The sequence below is a fragment of the Emydura macquarii genome, unplaced genomic scaffold (assembly GCF_026122565.2).
Source record: "Emydura macquarii macquarii isolate MOO-44397 ecotype Brisbane River unplaced genomic scaffold, CSIRO-AGI_Emac_v2 contig_1253, whole genome shotgun sequence".
NCBI lineage: Eukaryota > Metazoa > Chordata > Testudines > Chelidae > Emydura > Emydura macquarii.
Window position 1 is genome coordinate 99,305,330 of NW_027131390.1, and position 20,467 is coordinate 99,325,796.

Consider the following 20,467-nt stretch of genomic DNA (forward strand, 5'->3'; position numbering starts at 1 on the left):
CTGTAGCTGTAAGATATTACCACTTAACCAAGCCTTTCCAGCAGCCATCCAGGAGTTCAATCATGGGTAAGCATCAGATAAAACGGGTTGCTAACTCATATAGCTAGAACTGCATCTTATGCTTGAATTCTAGTCTAATATAGTATTTCTGCAGTGATTTGAGTGAAATGACTAAGGGGTTAGTTGTATTTGAGTAGAAGTTTTGTGCTTTAAACATCTGTGCAAAAAGCCACTACAGCCAGAAGGTGAGTTTACAGCAGATGCCAAAGGCTGAGTTTACCAAATCCAGCCAGTATGGTGAAAGGTGGACTAAAGCTAAGTCTTGGCTGTTCCTTCTCTTTTTCAGACCAGTTATTGCTGATTTCAGGACCATAATCTCTTCCCTCACCTGGTCATGGACTAATGAAAGGAATGAAGAGTGCAGCTGTAAAAAGATATTAACTTTTATTTGTCAAAACATTGTAAAACTGTACATCCAGGTCAAACAGAGGTGGCTGTAAATATATTAACATTCATTAGATCTACTTGCAGCTGAATTTTACACACTGAATCTTCATTGAGCTTGCACTTTCAGACTGTGCACAGCAGGTACAATGTCATCCAGATTACTGATTTCTGAAACCAAGTTAAAGCAGAGGGGTGACACAGGTGTATATAGAACAGTGATATGTTCTCTCGTTGCAGTTGTAGCTTCAGTATTTGTATAACAGCACACTGATCATGGCACTCATCTAAACTAAGTTTTCTCTGGTGATAGGGGCTGGCTGAAGGTCTTCTGATGCTAATTTATAAACCAGGTCTTTAGGCAGCTGCTGTAGATCATCCCCTTTACTCTTGAAGTTGAGCAACAAGTCATGGTCAGGCACCCTTTTTCCATGCATCCATCTGCTGTTTGGTGCCTGTTGGTTTCAGCAGTGCTATTGCAGTTACTAGTAAATATCCTGCTGCAGGGCCTGGGAAAGATTGTGTACCCTCAACAAAACAAACCAACTCCTACTGTGCACATAGAGCGCTGTGTGTAAACTACTAAACTTTTCTTTTAAGATTAACGCTCATAATAGGTGCAAACTTCTCAGATCAAAAAGGTTTTTTCAAACTGGCTGTGCCCCTTTCAAGTAGAAACTCAACATGTAGCTATCTGCATCTTACATCTAAGCTATAAGTCCTTATAGTTTTCTGCTAGTTATGTAAATATTAACCAGAAGTGAGGGGACAGTCCCACATATGTTCAACCTTGGTAACTGCCAAGCAGAACTCCTCTGCACAACTCACCCTACTTGTTGAACTGCTGGTAAAGTATAGAATGAGGTGGGAAGGGCCACACCCCTCTGGCTATGGGTACATCTTGTAGCCTGGATGTGAGCAGCCATGCTCGGACTGTTCTCAGCAGTACTGCACTTTCTTACCTATGTCACTAAGACTTCTAGGGCTTTATCCCCTGGCTCTTTGAGGCGTTAAGTGAAAGTGCTCTGATTCTTTCCTAATAAGTTTTGTGGGGGAGAGAGTAGCTTAGTCTGTCCTCATTGCAGCATGGGTGGGTTACTAGCCCCTGGGTTTTAGCCTTCAGCTCCACATGGACCAGCTAACCTGGGATGAAAGCCACTAAACTTTAGGGAGGTTAAGGGAAATAACAGCCCCTGTTAACTGTTACTGTGCACACACGTCTTCACTGAAAACCTCATACTTAAGATCCAGGATCAACTTGCTTTATATCACCTGCTCTGAGGCTCCCCTGATTCCCCATCCCTGTGCTCTAACAGGCAACAAGGCCTCACAGTAACTGCAGCTGCTACTAGCAATGGGGAGGCAACAGTCCAGTCACTGGCCTTATTCCTTGACTGTTTGGAAGTAAGGCCTAGAAACATGATGGGTGTGTCCACTGAAGGTCACTTTGGATTGAGGAAATTCAGGCATGCTGAAAGGCTGAAACCATTTTGTAAAAGTGACTGACTTACCTAAAACATGAAGCAAATCTTGAATAAGTGCTTGAAATACTGGAAAGAAGTCTTCATGTTCTTCTAGTTTGTTGATAATACTGAAAAGAATTAATTGTAAGTTTATGGTTCTGCACAAATGACTTACAGAATGCAAAGGAACTGTGCAAACTTATTCAATCTGTTTTGCCATAACCAAGGCAGGTTTCTAGAAGTGATGGGGCTTTGTTCTTTATTTTTACAGGAGTGGATTGGAGCAGTGAACCTATGTATAATCCACTGTTGTCTGACAGGGGCTAGTACCAGCCATTTCAGAGGAAGGTGCAAGAAGTCTTGCAGTAGGGGGGATCCTATTAACTCTGGCTGTTCTTGTTATCTATATAAATGCCCTATTTAAGCTCCTTTCTCCAATTATACCTTGAGCCAGTGAGTTTCACAGGCTGCTTGTACACTGAGTGAAAGGATTTCATTCAGTTAATTTTGTTGCCTTTCATTTGCACTGAATGTTCTGGGAGTAAAGAGGACAGCATAATGCATCGCCTGGTGTAATGCTCTTGTTCAGTAGGGGCTCAACTGATAAACAAGTCCTAATGCTGTGCACATTTTTCACAAGAGAAAACATTAGAAACCAGAAAATGTTAAGTATTTGCAGAGCTCTCAAGGCCTAGTCAACTCATCAGCCAGTTTCCCAATATTCTTCATATCGCACACATGCAATATTTGTTTGGTTGCCCTTGTAAAATTCACACCTTTAATAGGATATTGGTTTAAACTGACTTTTGTTCTCAAGACAAACTTCTGACTTGGGTCTTAATTTTTAGGGTGTGTTCTCCAGTCCATTTATTCTGAGCATTCAGTCATTCCTGTACCATCAAAACACAGTACATGTAAGGGTTTTAAATGATGACATGGAAAGTTAAAAAGAAATGCTAACAGGTTCTCATAACTCAAACTTCATGACACCTGTTATAAAAGCCCAAATACCTTTGGATGTCTTGAGTCCCCAGCAGCTGCTCTACCTGTCCAGTCACATTTTCATTAATTATGTTACATAGCTTTCCAACAGTGTTCACTAGGACAGCAGGTGGGGTTGAATGATCTGGAAAGAACAAACATGTCAGTTTCCAAAAACAGCAACAACATGGAAGTATTATGTGCACAAAGCAATTCTAGTATCTCTGCTTCAACCTTTTCACACCTCTTTCTACATACAGCAGGTCTCTGTATTCACAGGATATAGCAGCTGCAGAAGTTGTAACTCTTCACTTTACTAGCTGAGACTATGGGAGGAAGGAATCTCAAGGGCCCAAACAAGGGTTTTAAATTCAGTTGAGATCACATGGGACTAAAGAAGAAGAAAGTGTGCAGTACTATTAAGCTTTCTAACCTGCAGCATGGAACCTACAGAAAAAAGCTCTATCCAGTCACTCACTATAACATTAACTCCTTCAGTCACCCAAGGTCCTTCCTCCCTCTGTATATATTATGAAAGAATGCAACCTTCGAAGCTACTCAGAGTTTCTAGAGGGAATGAACCCAACCATCCCTTTTGCCTTTAAAAACCAGGCTACACAGCTGGCCTTCATTCCCCAATATAATGGCTGATTACTATTTTACTCTGATTTACATATGCATCCCTGGAGCAGCTAAACAGCGAGTCCATACTGATAAGGCAAATGGAAAGTATATTGGAACAGAGTCTTGCAACAGCTAGTCCATAATCACACAAAAACCAGTAAGCAAGGTAGTTATTCCCTTCTGCGAGTAACTGAGTAGGTTCTCTTGAGTCGTAGGGATGTTTTTGATATTCTAATTTTTTTTAAAAATAGTACAAGGGAGAAAAAATGGTAAATAAGCAAACCCCAGGAAAAAAAACCCTGAAAATTGGGCATGTTCACCCTAAAGCAAAAAGTCACAAGGATGTCTACAACAGCATGAGGATGGCTGTTCTTAAGAGGACAGATCTAGTTAGTTAAGTTGTGGTACCACTCAAAACATGCTAGATGATTTCCAAATGCAGACAAAAATTGTCTTTTTAGACTCTATGCCCTTCAGTAGGGACTAACAAAGGCTGAGATAAAGGAGTATAACATACAAGTAAAATAATAAGCGGGTCAATAGATACAGGTGATATGTTAGTGTTTTTAATTAAATATCTTGAAAAAAACAGAAGTTTCCTCCCTTTGCTTTCCTTCATTATTTAATCACCACCTCTTCCCAGTCACAGAATGCTTCAGGCCAAACAACAATCATAGCCAGATGATGGTGTGACAAAGTAGGAATTTTCTGGAATAGTTTTTGCAAATCCTAGGTGTGCCACAGCTTCCTTCTATACTTCACATTGCTATCCAGTGAGGGTTAACACTGCTCCTCCACAGGTATGCGTCTCACCTCCTTGTCTGGGTGCAATGAAGAGCCATTAGGGAAGTGGTTGAAACCAACCCAGATCAACATGGGGTCCAGAGAAACAATGTAAGTTCCAATGACTCATGACCTGAAACACTCAGCAGAGAAACTGAGGAGAGACCCCAGCTTGAAAACAAAAGGACGGGGATGTGACCAGCAAAAGATAAGTACAAACTTCTGATTCTGAAAGAGGCTGGTTGCTCTCTCATGGGGCTCACTAAAGAGGTCAGAGAGAGAGAGCCTAAGGGTACATCTTCACTGACAGCAGCAAATTCGTCACCGTCAGATCCATCCATCCGGATCAAATGAGCGGTCGATGAAGACCAGCTCAATCGATCCGGAAGTTGACGCGTTAAAACCACCCCCTCAAGTGGTGCAGTACAGTGAAGACACCGCATAGAAGTTATGAAGTTGACGGGGAGTTTGCAAGCTACACAGAGTAGCTTGCGTAACTCCCCTTGACTGCTGCCGAATTTGAAGGTAAGTGTAGACCATGCCCAAGATGTAATCTGCTACAATTTAGCTGGTGGTTTGCTCTGGCTTGACCAGAATGGACTATGCTTTAATTTTTGTGCTAACTGAAGGACTTTCAATCCTGTGTTCCAGCTGATTAATAAATCCTATTGTATTGAAAAAGCTGCTTGTGTCTTACTGCAAATATGTGCAGAGGTGCATTAGTCTCTGAAGAATGTACAAATTGCTAGTGGGAGCCTATTTCAATTGGATTCGCTGGGCAGAGCTCATAGTGAGAGACCATCTAGGAGGCTGTGGTGCTTACCCTGAAGGAAGAATTAGACTCCTCGGGGGTCTGGCACACCCAAGGGTTTCCTCCAAGAGATTGTTTAAAGTTGGGGCGTAGCATCAATCTTTTCGATTTATGACAAATAGGTTTCTTCTCTTCAAACTAAAGGGTGGCGACCCTGCCATGCTTTTATTTTTCTAGTCACAAACCCTTCTGCCTGACTACTCATTTCACAACATAACTTGTGCATCCTCTTCTCTATGTTGAGATCAACTTCTCAACCAACTTTTAGTTACTTGTCTGTATGACTAAGACTAACATTACTGACTAAATGAAAGGCAGTAAGTCTTTACCTAGTTCTAAGAGATCGTGGAGGTTTCTCATAGCATTGGTCATTTCTCCAAGTTTTGTGTAAACTTCATTCATTCGTGGATAAACTCCATTCAGAGAACTCACATCAAACAACTTTTGGAAGTGAGACACAATTGCATACAATGTTTGTAAGGAAGGCATCTGGCTGTTCTGTGGCAAGCACAATAAATAACTTGTTAGAGAAACTTATTGCTTAGCAATACCCTTTAAGCCATGGAACATATTTAAACTAGGCTCTGAAGAAAAACAGACTTCTCTTATTAAAGGAACATTAGGAACTAATTTATTCAGACTAAAGACATACTTTAAAAGTTCTTAGCCAGAAATGTCCAACAATGTTCTTTTGAAATGAGAGTAGCCTCACTTTTAAGGGGTTGGGGAGTATATTTAAGAATTCTCTTTGCTGATTTAGAAATAGACAAAATAAAATAAGGGCTGAAATTATGATTACACAGGTTAAGCCAAATCCATCCCTGGTCCAACTTCTTTGATTTAAATAGTTACACCTGGGCTTAAACTATATCAATAGTTTTTGCCATATTTATTTTCACACATCTTGCTCCAAAACCTTGTATAGGTTTTCAAATGCAAAACTCTAATCATTATACAAGGAATACAGACAAGAATTTCAGAGTAGCTTTTAATATGGAAAACATTAAACTTCTGAAAACTTACCTTTTCCTTATTTTCTACTTCTTCCAACATTGTATCTACTATGAACTGAAGGTCTTCAACTCGAATGCATTCACTGTTTTGTGTGTCTACAGTGTGCCAGGGCACCAACTCCACTGATAGCTTTCTCAGGGATCTATACAAATCCTTTAATAATAGAAAAATAATTCAACTGTTAAAGAAGGCACAACTCTTAATAAAGTAGAATAGCAGGCAATTAATCATTTTATAAAACAGGCAGACTGACTTAGTGCAAGACACATGATTCAGTGTGTTGCAGACTGTAGTTTTAGTTTCCATGAAACCAGTAAGCAGAAGCTCTTTGTTTATTCTCAGGCTCAAATAAAACATCACTCTTGTATGCATGTGTGATTCAGGTGTAGTTGGTATAGTTTTGTTAACAGATCCTAGCCATGTGTTACAGTGGGATTTGGTTAAAACTTAACTCATCTTTATTTACACCAAAAAGCCAATTGTCTGGCAAGAAGGAATAATAGAATGCTAGGATATAAACTACACAGAATATAAATCCTATGAATTTTTTCCAAGGACTCAAGCTATTTAAAGAATAATCCAAATGTGCTGTATGAAACAATATTTGAGTGGAAGAATATATATAATCCTTTTCCATACCATAGGACCTCGCCAGGATTAGACCTGGGTGAATAATTGATTTTTTCAATTCATTTCAAAAGTTTAAAAAAAAAATTAGTTTCAGATCAAATGAAGAACTTTGTTTCAATTTTGACCATTTTTATGCAATTGATTTAAAAAAATAAAATTACAGGAAATTTTTAAACACCATTGTTACAAACTGAAAAATTGAAACATTGTTTTGAAATGAAACAAAGTATTTTTATTTTAAATTTTTTTGGGGGGGGGAGGGGCTTCTAAATGAAGAATCTGACAAAATACATGAATTTGCAAATTGGTTTAGTGTCACCAAATTTCCATTTTTCAACTAAAAATTTTCCCAGCTGTATTGACGATACTACATTTTAAAAGGATACATGAATGAAGTGAATGGGGAATAGCATAAGAACTTTTAAAAATAAAATTAAGCATAATAGCTTTGGAAACTACATATGGACATAGAAAGAAAGGGATGGTCACCAGTTACAGAATGCAAAGCTAAGTACAATAATTTATTACCTTTAGGGACATTAGCTGGTCTGCCCACATTTCTATTGTAGGAGGAAGGTGCTCAAAACCACATTCTTGTCCGTTCTCTTTAATGTAATTTTGGATTGGCCCTTTACTCCGCTTATATATTACCAGAGGAGCTCTTGGACTACTAATAACAGAATCAATGCTGGACAGCACCTTTAACACCAAAGAAATGTTTTTATTGCTCAAATAATTATACAATGCTCTGTTATTTAGCCTAAGAAATTATATCATAGTTTCAATAGTTACTACAGTGTGAATGTGTATCTGTATACTTCAACATTCATCTATGTAACTGATTCAAAGACAAAGATCTAGTCAGTCGCATCACCATTTACAAGCCACTTAGTGAAAATTTTCACTAACAGTAAAAAAGAGTGTGCACACTTCACAAGGGAGGACTAGATAAAAATCTTACGAGACAAGCTTCAAAACGTTATTTTGCAGGTCCTTAAAAAGGTGTTCACAAAGGAACAGAGTGTCAGTCACAGAAGTTTGGTATGCACTACAACACATCTCAACATCTGCTGCTACACAGATCTCAATTCAACGAACGAAATGTGCAAATTTTAGCCAGACTTTTTACACACATTTCTATTAAAAAGCACTAGTTTCCTTTGGAAACTGTTTTCATGGCTCTTGCATGTAGCATTTTATATTTGTTCAAATGAATAGAAGAACCTCACTAATCCACACAAATGGATTAGGGGGCAAAGTTAGGTAACTGCTATAGAATAGGGAGGTTTATGGAGTAATGAGTGCCAAGCAGGCTGGGGGAAGGAAAAAAAAAAAAAAGGAGCAGTAATGCACTCTTGTCGACTAATAGCAAATACATTAGCCCCATCCTAGAGCATTACCGATTGCCTTAGGCACGATCAGGTGGAATGTATCACCACTGCCCAAAGCAAAACTACATAAGAATGGCCATACTAAGTCAGACCAATGGTCTGTCTAGCCCAGTATCTTGTCTTTTAACAGTGGCTGGTGCCAGATGCCTCAGAAGGAATGAACAGAACAGGCCCATTATCAAGTGATCCATCCCATTGTCCAAACTCAGCTTTTGGCAGTCAGAGGTTTAGGGACACAGAGCATGGGGTTGCATCCCTGATCATCATGGCTAATAGCCAGTGATGGAACCTATCCTCCATTAATGTATCTAATTGTTTTTTGAAGCCAGTTATACTTTTGGCCTTCACATTCTCTGTCAAAAGTTCCTAGGTTGACTGTGGGTTGTGTGAAAATGTACTTCCTTTTGTTTGTTTTAAACTTGCTGACTATTAATTTCACAGGGTGACCCCTGACTCTTGTATTATGTGAAGAGGTAAATAACATTTCCTTATTCACTTTCTCCATACCATTCACGATTTTTAAAGACCTCTATCATATCCTCCCTTAGTCTCTTTTCTAAAATGAGCAGTTCCAGTCTTTTTACTCTCTCATATGGAAGTTGTTCCATACCCCAACCATTTATATTGCCTTTCTCTGTACTTTTTCCCATTTTAATATATCTTTTATGAGATGGATGGTCATTTTGTTGCCCAGTCACCCAGCTTTGTGAAATCCCTTTGTAACTTTCTGCAATCAGCTTTGGACTTAATTATCTTGAGCAATTTTGTATTGTCTGCAAGCTTCGTCACCTCAGTTTACACCAGATCCTTTATGAATATGTTGAACAGAAGTAGTCCCAATACAGATCCTTAGGGGACCCTGCAATTTACGTCTCTCCTCTGTGAAAACAGACCACTTACTCCTACCCTTTATTTCCTGTCTTTTAACCAGTTATTGATCCATGAGAAAACCTTCCCTCTTATCCCATGACTGCTTACTTTGCTTAAGAGTCTTTGGTGTGGAACCTTATCAAAGGCTTTCTGAGGGTATGTCTATACTGACTGCGGCATCGATCCTTCTGGATCGATTGAGCGGTCAATGTAGACCCATTCAATTGATCAGGAAGTCGACATTAGTAAACCACCTCAAGTGGCGCAGTGCTGTGTCGACAGGAACGCAGTTTGCGTCGGCACAGTGCAGTGAAGATGGTGCGCAGAAGGGAAACACAGCAGTCACGCAAGCTACTCTGTGTAGCTTGCGTAACTCCCGTAGATTGCCGCTGAATCTCCAGATAAGTGTAGACCAGGGCTGAAAGTCCAAGTACACTATATCAACTGGATCACCCCTGTCTAAATGCTCACTGACCCCCTCAAAGAATTCTAATAGATTGGTGAGGCATGATTTCCCTTTACAAAAAGCCATGTTGGCTCTTCCCCAACATACCATGTTCACCTGTGTATCTGGTAATTCTTCTTTTTTACAGTTGATAAATACTGATTGGTAATGTCTGAGTTATTCAGAAATATTTGCAGCATTTGACTGAGCCACAGAATAAGTGGTTATTTAGATGGTATGAAGTGTACTTCTCTGGAAGTTACAGGAGCCATAGATGGTGGTACCATCTTGGACCTTTAACAATTTCCTGTCAGAGCGATTTTCATGTTTCCAATGGAACTTCACTTATAAAGGGTTTGAAAATCTGAAAAACTGCTTAATATGGTTCTTTTTGTCTCCTCTTCGTGCCAAGTAGCAAACAAAACAACAGAAAGCTAAACCTGTAAAAGGAGAACTGTGCTGGCACTTCCTTGTCAGGATGTGGAGAGGAAAAAAGTCAGAATGCTTATTTAGATTGTAAGTTCTTTGGGGCAGGAACCATACATTTGTTCTGTTTGTACAGTGCCTAGCATAATGGGGTGCCTGGTCCATAACTGGGGCTCCAATGCACTACCATAATACAAATAATAAATACAAAAATGTAAACATACCTCACCTTGCATTTCACAGTAACACTCGTCCCCTATTATACTGTTACCCAAGAGTTCACATTTAGTTAACCCGCTACATTTTTTGTAGGGAGAAGTTTCTCACAGTACAAAGGAATGACTTCAGTCCCTCCACACCTCATAAGCCCTTAACATGGAATGTAAGTATTGCAAAGGGTCTTGAGCAGGCCTTCTGTCTGTCCTGGAAAGCGTTTCAGGGACAGTTATTCTGTGCTTTGTCAATCCATTCTCTGCCTCCTTGCTATATGATGTGGTAACTTACACTAAAATAGGTTCATGCTGAATAGCCTTATCTTTAGTGCAAAAAGCAGACTATTAGACACTATGAGGCATGAAACTACGTATGAAAACTGTGATTCACAACACCACACGCTTAAGTTTTAAACAGTTATGAGATTAGTCTTTTATGTTTCATTATAAAATGGTTAGCTATAATTTAAAACAATCCATTTGAAACGTGTATCTATACCTGTAAGTATCGCCTGCAACCTGTTTGTAGCTGATCTTCTCCTGTGATACTCTCAGATTCCTTGTTTTCTTTTATCTTTTCTCCCCTAATAATCCCATATGATCTACATGCAAAACAAATACAGCATTTCATCTGAGGGCTCTCAATAGCAGCATTTAGTTTCAAACTCAGTAGGGGAAAAATACACTGGCACTTACTAAAAAAGATGGAGATTTTAGCTGTCTTATTATATTTTCACAGCCTGCCTGATACAATGTAAATGAAAGAAGTGCATGTATTATTGAAATCACATCTTAAACAGTTTTAAAATTAAAAGTTGTGTCCTAAATGCTAAACATATGGAAGTTCAGAGTTGAAAGCGGACACTGAACTCATTAAACAAACTATTCCTCCATTGTAATTAGGTGCTACAAAGTCAGTCTGTGCAGTATTATACAACAACATAAGGGTAACCAAGGCTAAAACTGTCTTAGCAACCCCCAAATTTAAACTGTTATGCATTGATCAACAAGGGCCAGCCTGTGTTACCGTCGTCATGTTGAGCAGTATCTGACTACACAAATAAGTCCCACTGACAAACTATTTGAAGAGTAAGATGCTACTCAGCTTGAGTATCAATCTAGCCTGTGAAGTTTCTGCTCTTAACCTTCAAAGTACTACACAATTCTATTCCAGTCTACATCTCCACAGTCATCCCTTCCTAAACTCACATGCACACCTGCTCTTCTCACACTGTCCCCACCTTAAATAGAAAAATTCTTGCAGTTCTTACAGTGGTCAATGAGTTGAAATTAATGAGAATTTTACTTAAGTAGGGACCACAAAATTTACAGATATTTGAACATTTTTATAGCACTCTTTGCCATGGTATTAGAGTGCCTTCCTTACCTCACCGTGTGAGGCAAACAATCCCTCCTTAAGATGTGCTTACTAAAATGTATTTATTAAATTATTTAATTAAAATCGAGAAAGCACTGAATATCTATAGACATCAATAACCGGAAGTTGTGTGTATATAAACTATTTCTCTTCCAAGTTCTGTATAACTAGGCGCGCACATGCACACTCATACATGAAAACACGACTGCTTTTAGAGACATCTGGTCAAACCATGCTAAATAGCTCCTCCAGCTATGCTAGGTTTCTAACACTTTTAAAACACTTTTAAATGAGCTGCTGCCCCTGTGGGCGAGCTGAAAGAGGGGACCTGGCAGCGAGCAGCAGGGAAATCCCAGAGCTTCCATGAATTTTTGTTCATTGCCTGTGATATCTCCTGGATTTTTACTAAAAATAACTGACAAAATCCTTACCTTAGTCATAAACCATGGACTCAAGAATGACAACATGGAAGATGTTCATGAACCGGTATATAACTGTACACAGTAGAACACCTCCACTTTTCAATGACCAGAGATAGTAATGAAAGTTTACACTATGTTGAAGAATTAAATATACTTGCTTGATATTTTTCTTTAGCATTTTTTCCAATTTCTTCACCTGCTGCTTGTAAAATTTTAATTCCTGTGCAGTTGGTCTGTTGGAAAGAAAATACTGTATTATACATCATACTTTATCAATGTCTAACTGTAAGTCATGGCTACACTGGAAACTTTTGCTAGCATAGCATTGCCGCTGGGAGTATGATATGTTTTTCAGTATTTCTATATCCACAAAAAACTATGTAGACGGGTTTTTGGATTTTTGTTGGTATAAACTGTGTATACAGTAAAGATTTGCTGGTAGAGCTACACCAGCAAATCTCTTCTAGTGTAGACTAGGCCTGAGTAGTAACAATGCTGTTAGTGTAGAGATCCCATTCTTACAAGCTATTTCTGGCAGTTGGCTCATCAAAGGGATCTCATGCTCCCACACGTGTGAATGGCTGACTGAATGACCTCTAATCAATAAATGCTGGGCAAATACACACCAGGGAGAATTGTCAGACAGGACCCTCAATGCAATCTGATGGTCCTCTTTACAGTTTAAAGCAAATTACTGATGCAGTATCTTAAAAACTATGCATAGAATTATCTAACAGCAGATTTCTTCATGCATTTATGCAATTTCTGGCACATCATGATGGTGTTTGTTTCTTTTCTTGTAAAGCTGTAAAGTCTGTTGAAATGTCTTTACTAAAGACAAGTTTCCACCTCTCACCTTGTTTCCAGATCTTTCTTGAGATCTGTATTTTCACACAGAAGTTGTTCATTCCTGGCTTTTGTCTCAATGAGCTGATTCTGGAAAGACTGCAACATAACAAACTATTATCTCTCTTTATTTTTTCAATCAATACATAATCAAAGCAACTATCTAATCGGTTTGTGCACTTTTACATCTATAAAATTGTAAAAATCAAGATATTTTAATACATTATGATAGACCTAGAGACCCTAATCAAGATTGAGAACTCATTGTGCTAGATGATATGTGAATAAACATACAAGACAACAATGAACCTACTCCCGAAGAGCACACAATCCCAGATGACAAGAGTCGGAGTAGAGGAATAAAAACAAATACATATATCATTAGATTTTTTTTCCAGGGGTAATCATTGTTTTTAGATCTGCATAATAACCAGCAGTTCCATACCGTAAGCAGTGCTCTATAGTTAGGTGTGGCATCTAGATTTAAGAATTCTTCTTTGCTTTTTCCTTCTTCTTGGACATGATCTGTATCTTTTTTATATCTGCTTTTGGGTGGAGAAGGGGGAAAATAAACTCCATCTTACTGAAATTCAATACACATGAAAAAACTGTTTAACCAACAGAAGTCACATCATTTAGCATGACTTTAAATGAAAAACAGAACAGTATTCCATCCCAGACCACACTCTGTTTCTCTCAGGCTGCCTTTTATTTACAGAATCAAATGCCCTGGTCCAACCAGAGGCAAGCCCAATGGAAGGAGATTACACTGTTCAATTTCCAAGATGATCACCTCAGATTATTGGGTCAGTTACATGCTGGATGCTTTGCACTACCAGCTGGAATTTTCCTGGCATAGTAGTTCTATCTCCTGGACCCTAGCAGAAGGGCAAAATAGCCAGGGGAAAAAGCAGCATGTATATGGCTCTGCACTTCCTGACTGCAGAATGGCCTCCTGATTGTGGGCAGCCAGATATAAAAGCTGTAGCAATCTTTGGGCTGTGCAGTTTAGGCCATAAACGAAGTTGGTTGACAGACTCCCCATGATCCAGCACCTGAAAAGGTGGAGTACCTTTCACTCTTCCTCCACTTTGGATGCTAATCAGAATCAGGGAATAATGTCTAAACTTCAAGGCCATTATAGTTCCCTTGCTGCTTCTGACATGCTAGTGATGTTTGGAACACACAGTATGTATCATTTAACCACTTTAATTTTCAATTGGGGCAAATCCTGAAAGGTGCTCAGTGCCTCCCAAGAGGTACTGAGCTCCCTCAACTCCTATTCATTTCAGCAGTAGTTAAGGGTGATGAGACCCTTATAGCCTTCCCATTGAAGTCCAGGACAAAATTCCTATTGATTTCAATAGGAGAAGTATGTAATGTAACTTTATACATCGAATTCCACAGTGTTACTAACTTAAGGATTAGTCCTACCTCAGCTCCTTTTTCATTTGATTAATCTGAGATTCATAATAATCAATTAGACTAAGAAACCTGAAAGGAGGAAAGAGATGTATTTTAAACTTAAAAAATATTCCACAAGCAATTACTCTATGTAATTATTAAGTATAATAAAAGTATTGTGGCCAAAACCACCTGATGCAATTACTTATATCTCAAAGTTCTTATCTGTGCCATTTCTCCCATGTATCAGTTCAATGAACGCAGCATAAAATAGCCAGAACTTTCTAAGCTATGCAAACCAGAGGTGCTAGCCCTCTTCTAAGCTGAAACTGGCAGAGCCATTCAAAAGAAGATTGACTCACTATGCAGGGTTAAAAGCCAAATCTGTGGCAATAATGAGCACTTCACATACATATCAGATTGCAAATAGATCCCCACCAGGGTTAACAGCCTGATGAAGTTCCTCAAGTGCAAGGACTAGAGTACCCTAATAAGGGGTATTCTGATCACACAAGTGCCAGCTAGCCTATGGACACTGGTTTAAAAATAAACTAGACATGCACTGGGAAAGGCAGGCTGCCTTATCCACCAAAAGAAAAACCAAGACACAATCATGGAACAATTCTCCCACCAAATAAATAATCAACCTGAGGAATTGCCTCACCACTGCTCATCCAACTTTCACAAGAAAGTTAGAGAGTACTAAGCTTGCCAGTTGAATTCCTATGGCATTCATATAAGCCTCTGTGAAGGTATCAATCTGTGTGACCTAATAACTTATCAGCAATATACAGATGCTACTATTTGTGGGGACAGAGGGATGGAATTCCCTATACCACGCTTGGAATATGGAGCAGCCTCCACAAACTTCCTCCGATGCTTATGGATAAACTTCAAAGGCTACTTTCTAAACAGGGCACTAATTTTTTAAGCTTAAATCCCAATTTTCAGAAATCCAGAATGGGATCTATTTATACAGTGTTGTATTTTAAACATGTCTCCATCTAGGATTCTATTCATTATGGAAAGTGTGTCACTTTCTTCCTTTTGCTTCTACCAAGCCTACAAGGGTTGTAATTGTAATTCTTGTTCTTCTCTATGAAATTACTTACCCAACTTTATACATAAAAAATTATATAAAGATATGTAAAAAGGACTCGTAATTTCTAATTGGCACTTCTAAGACATTCATTCCCCTTCCCACCCAATAATATAATGAATAGTTATTTTAAAACTGTTTCTTCATTTTACATAGAATATTATGAGGCTCTCACTTATGATGTGGTGGTAGAAAGTTGCTTACTGTTGATCCAAGAGAGACTTTGGGGCTCGCTTGCAAAATTGGCAGAACATTTTGTTCTGTGTGGCAACTCGCTGCTGCTCTTCCATCCCAACCTTGTGGAGCTCCTTCTGCAAACGTGCAATAGTCTCTTCCTGTTCATGCAACTTTTCCTTTTGCTGATGGTACTTTGTCTGCAAATAGGTGATAGGAAAATTCTAAAAGGATTATGGCACATTATGTGTAAGACGAGACAAAGCTGTGGAGGACCAAATAAATTACAATGATTTCACAGAAGCTAAGTTCTTGCTTTCTACCTATAGTGAAGAGGTGGAGAAGTGGGGGAAAGGGGATAATTTTATCCTTTATTACAATCCTACTCTCCAAAAACCTGTGTAAGGGTTTAAAATCATGAATACAAACAGTATAACAAATTATAGTGACTGTTGGGTTTTGTGCATGGGTGCTGGTGGCCTGTGATATACAGTAGATGATCTGGTAGTCCCTTCTGGCCTTAAACTCTATGACACTCTCACATCTGTTATTCTGATCACTGAAAATATTTCAAAAGCCCTTTAAACAAGTCAAAAGCATTTGTGGTTTGAGTCCCCAAACAGTTACTGTTAGAAGCACCTGTGAAGCTTGCTGATCTTTCTGAAGTTCTTTCACTTGATTCTGTTGCTGACAAACTTTAGCTATACACTCATCTTCCAGCTGACAAATTTTGGATTTGATGTTCTCCACAATATTTTCCAACTCTTTGGCTCGTTGTTCCTGTCGAGATGCCCAACCTCGCGCCTGACGTATCTCATCTCTAATTTAGGGGGTGGAAAAATGGAGACCTACCTTCATTAATTAACCTCCAATACTCAGAAAAAGAATCATTTAACTAATCATTTGGTAATTTTTAAGGAAGTGTGCCTTTTCATTGACAGCAAGTCTCACCTAAGCTGGCGATTAGCCTCTATAAGCCCATGCATTATTTTCTGTTGTCGTTCAGTGTCTTCCACCAGTGTTTTCAATGCAAGTCTTATCCCCAGTGAAGAGTGCTTGTCTAAAATAATCACATCTGTAGACATTTAAGATAGACAAGATAGTGATAAAAGGAGCAGCAACTCGCACCACCACAAACGTGGAAGTGGAAGGTTAAAATCAAAAGATGATTTATGAAATTAAGTTTAATATTTTTAAATAATAAAAGTTGTTAGAGAACAGTACTTCATTACCTGATAGATTTCTGCTGTTTCTTGGTTTAGCAAGACACACAGGTTTTAAGCCATGTCGCACCAATAATTTGTTTACGTTTTCCCATTCTGCTTGCTCCTCCTACAGATGGGAGAAGAGGAAGAAGAGGTAAGACTTTGAATTCTAAGAGCCATCTAATAGTGTTCAATAATTCTATTATTCCCTCTAGTTGTGTGCACAATGGAATGCTGCTTCTAATGCCAACCAAGAAAATACAATAACATGCCACAGTTACAAAAGGAACTCAGAACCTAAGACCTTTCAGTTTAAAAGGCTTTCAGTTCACCTTCAGAGATGATCTGCAAGAAGCAAAGAAAAATGCACCAAACTGCATACTAAATACTGCATGCTAACTCCCCAAACAATGTATGTCCACATTTCAAAGAGGTAAAAAGCTTTGCTCACTTAATCTGTTTTTTTAAAAAGGACTTACCTGACACCCTATCACATTCCAGCTCCATGATTCAGTGGACTTTTGTGTTGGAGTCCCCAGCATAGAGCCTGCTGGGGCATTACCTGACATTGCCCGATTTTGTGGGACCTGAACGCAAACAAAATAGAAGATATATGCTGAATGTCCTCTAATCCTTGCTATATGGTCAAGGCCCTTTGTTTTCGGTTTTTACTGAAAATTTCCTGGGTTTTACAAAAGCTATTATGTGGGTTTTTAAAATGGATTTTCACCTGAATTTTGGACCACTCAAGTACATGAAAATAGTGATTATGTTAAGAAAAACAGAATACATTGTATTAGGTAGATGTGTTTATGTTAATAATAAACCAGTCTAAGTGTAAATGTGAGGTTGTCTGTCAAAGGCAATGGTGCAGTATACGTGTATGTGCGTGAGTAAAGATCAGCGCCCCAGTCCTAAAAAATAATAGTGCCGGAACTCCCCAGACCCAGCTTCCCCTCTGGAAAGAAATGGTGGCTCGGTAACCTGGGCAGCCCAGGTAACTGAGCCAACACCTCTCCTTCTATAATGGGCTCAGAAGCAGAAGAGGTGGAAGAGGCAGCGTGAGCCAGAAGGCTCCTTCACCTCTTTCACTTTTGGGACAACTTTTCTCTATTAGTTGCTTTTTTTCCTGCCCTCCTGTCCCCCAATATTTACCTAGCAAGCTGTGATATTAATTTTTTGCACCAATTTTCACCCATTGTTAAATTTTTGTTATAAGCACTAATAAATTCATGGGAAATCTAAAATAAAATAAAAACCAAAAACAACGGGCTTTGTATGATACACATGAAGCACTGCATGAACCAAACACAGAACTAGGCAGAAGAGCTCCAAAGGTATAACAACAGTTCTACCACTGATACACAATGACCTTTTTCCCATTTAGGAAATGTTGTGAAAATACTAGGTTAAATATCTCACTTTCTGCATGTGTAAAACATGAATTATATTCACCCTACCTCACACAAATGTTGCAAGTGTATATACATCAAGTGGCCCAATCCTCCAGTCTTTCCTAATGCAAAGGCCTAAATTTTCAAGAGTGGTTAGTGATTTGAGGCACCTCAGTTTTGGGGTGACACCTTAGAAGGAGCCTGATTGTCAGAAAGAGCTGAGTACCCTACCTCAGAAAATCAGTGAAAACTGAGGTACCCCAAATCACTACCCACTTATGAAAATTTAGGGCAAAATGCCTATTGACATCAAAATGAACTGTAGGTTAAGGCCAAATGTTTCTATAAACTTCTCACAATGCGTTCTAAGAATTATAATTTTGAAGCAGGCGTATTTTTCTTAATTCAGTTTGCAGAGAACCATTAATAAAAGGCCACACACTTTAAAACCTGAAGTCGATGGGTGATGCTGGTTGCTCAGCACTTCTGAAAATTAGGCCACTTATTTAGGCAAATCAATATGGCTTTAGGAATCTAACTTTAGGCACCTAGGCCCAGATCCTCAAAGGTATTTGTTTAGGCTCCATTGATTTCAATGGAAGTTCATATCCTCAAAGGTTTTTAGCTATCTATTTCAATGGAAGTTAGGTGCCTAAATATCTTTGAGGATCTGGACTCTATTCTTGAAAATCCTTGCCAGAATCATCCATTTAAAACAGATTTGAGTGTGGTTCTTTCAATTTAAAAATAAGTACAGCATTCTGAGCAACCCTACAAGAATAGCATGGGCCAGGGGCATTTCTATAAACTCATTGCTTTTTCTCTTCCTTCCTATGATGATTAATTGCCTACATTTTCATTTCATAGCTGGAAAATGCAACAAAATAACATAGTAGCTGTATTTATAGAGCCTGATTTCAGAATTGAAGTGAATGGCAGCTCTGAGTGTTCAATCATCTTGAAAGTCAGTCCCAAAAGGTTTTAATGAATTACCATGCCACATGGAGATGGATGAATATACAGCAGTTCATATCGGAAAATTATTAGTCTTTTGGTTCATCAAGTGCTGTGTTTGCAATGTACATTAACTTTTTGTTTAGGGGGAAAGGCTAGGGATATTTTTTGATCAAGGTACTGCAGGTCGAACTGAGGGCCTACCATCCTTGACAGTACTGTCCACTAGAGCCTGCCAATTTGCTAATTCCAAAAATTTTAACACAAAAGTAGCATCCAACAGGTAATCTTTAATAAATATGGTCTACAGTGCAATATACAGTTTAGATTAATTAATACTGTACCTCAGTCATAAATTACTCCTGTGTTGTGGTTTTCACTGCCAGATTGTTAAAATATCAAACTGATCTCTGCTTTGTAGCTGTCCAAGTATCAGATGGAAGAAAACAATTAAAATCAGAAAATTAACACTCAGTCATCCCCTGCGATACATAATTTGTGCAATCCTCTCACTGCCAAACAATGGCATTTATGGCCATTAAACAGAAGATGTTTGGCCCCAGACACAGTAATTTTGCATCACAAAAGATACCAAAGCATCTAACAAACTGGAGACAGAGTACTGCTATGTGTAATCCAGGACAGGATACTTACAGACCAATGCACATATATCAGCAGCCTCTACAGCAGAGTGCAGCTGCAAACCAGACAGCTGGCACACAACAGTGGAGGGGAGTTTTGGCCAAGGACAGGTGGTTAAATGCCTGCTTCTTCACACCTTCAGTATTACCAGGCTAACTCGATGGCTACAAATCCCAATTCCTGCCAAATAAAAACTGCGGAACTACTAGGCTGTGCGCTCAAGCTCAGCCACGCTGCCTCCCTGGCCTAGCACCTACTCGCCAGCCCTCTCGGCCAGCGCCTGGCGCTGTACAAGAGATGATGCCAGCGAGAGGAGGCGGGTGAGGTACCGCCTTCACTGGGTCACCTTCTCCCGGGACAAGAGCCAGGAGCGGGCCCCCCTCAGCCACTTTCTCACTCGGGCACTGGGGCGAGCCCGGCTACAACATCGCGAACGACGGACAATGCCGGGAAACGTACCCCAGGGACGGGAACTAGTCACAGCCAGGAGGAGGCAGGCGGCGCTGCGCAAGGCCCAGCGAGGATGGAAAACCCCATCCACTGGCAGGGCAGGGCGGGCTGTGCCCGGACAGACGGGCGAAGGGCGGGGTGGGGGTCTCCCTCCCTGCGCGGCCACAGCTCCCCCCTCACACATCCCCGCCGCACCGCTACCCACCTGGCCCACGGCTCTGTCACCGCCGGCACCGCGCCCCGCGCTCCTCTCCGGAGAGTGGGGGGAGGGTCCAGCCGGCAGTGACGCGGGGCGAGGCAGGCGGTGCCGGCGGCGATTGGCCCTGCCCGACGGCGAGTGGGCGGGGCGGGGGCTGAAAAAAGGCGGAGCCGAGTCACCTCCCCCTCCCCCCAGCATGAGAGCGG

At 39.8% G+C, this 20,467-nt stretch overlaps 2 protein-coding genes across 13 annotated transcripts in view; one reads left to right on the forward strand and one right to left on the reverse strand.

Annotated features, from left to right (window-relative positions):
* ESYT3 (extended synaptotagmin 3) overlaps positions 1-488 on the forward strand; it is a 61,591-nt gene extending 61,103 nt beyond the window's left edge. Inside the window, exon 22 of one of the 2 annotated variants that reach the window (XM_067549574.1) lies at positions 347-488. In XM_067549574.1, the coding sequence (XP_067405675.1) occupies positions 347-361 (15 nt within the window). In that variant the 3' untranslated portion in view covers positions 362-488. The remainder of the gene's footprint in view (positions 1-346) is intronic. The other variant, XM_067549573.1, reaches the window with a different exon arrangement.
* CEP70 (centrosomal protein 70) lies at positions 426-20,400 on the reverse strand. Of its 11 annotated transcripts, XR_010919901.1 has the most exons (19): positions 20,268-20,400; positions 19,315-19,391; positions 17,102-17,209; positions 16,650-16,749; positions 16,369-16,492; positions 16,057-16,237; positions 15,448-15,617; positions 14,175-14,234; positions 13,186-13,285; positions 12,751-12,854; positions 12,053-12,127; positions 10,594-10,696; positions 7,279-7,449; positions 6,130-6,273; positions 5,436-5,604; positions 2,919-3,033; positions 2,684-2,797; positions 1,956-2,035; positions 565-615 (listed from the first exon to the last, which is right to left on the reverse strand). XR_010919901.1 is itself a non-coding variant. In XM_067549585.1 (18 exons), the coding sequence occupies exons 2-18, from the start codon at positions 19,321-19,323 to the stop codon at positions 554-556; spliced, it is 1,860 nt and encodes a 619-aa protein (XP_067405686.1). In that variant the 5' UTR covers positions 19,324-19,391; positions 20,268-20,400; the 3' UTR covers positions 426-553. The 11 variants fall into 11 exon arrangements, 9 of the variants coding, with proteins under 9 accessions (XP_067405686.1, XP_067405685.1, XP_067405684.1 ...); XM_067549585.1 differs by lacking the exon at positions 2,684-2,797 and having other exon boundaries at positions 426-615; positions 12,751-12,839; XM_067549584.1 differs by lacking the exon at positions 2,684-2,797 and having other exon boundaries at positions 426-615.
* Positions 20,401-20,467: the final 67 nt, after the last annotated feature.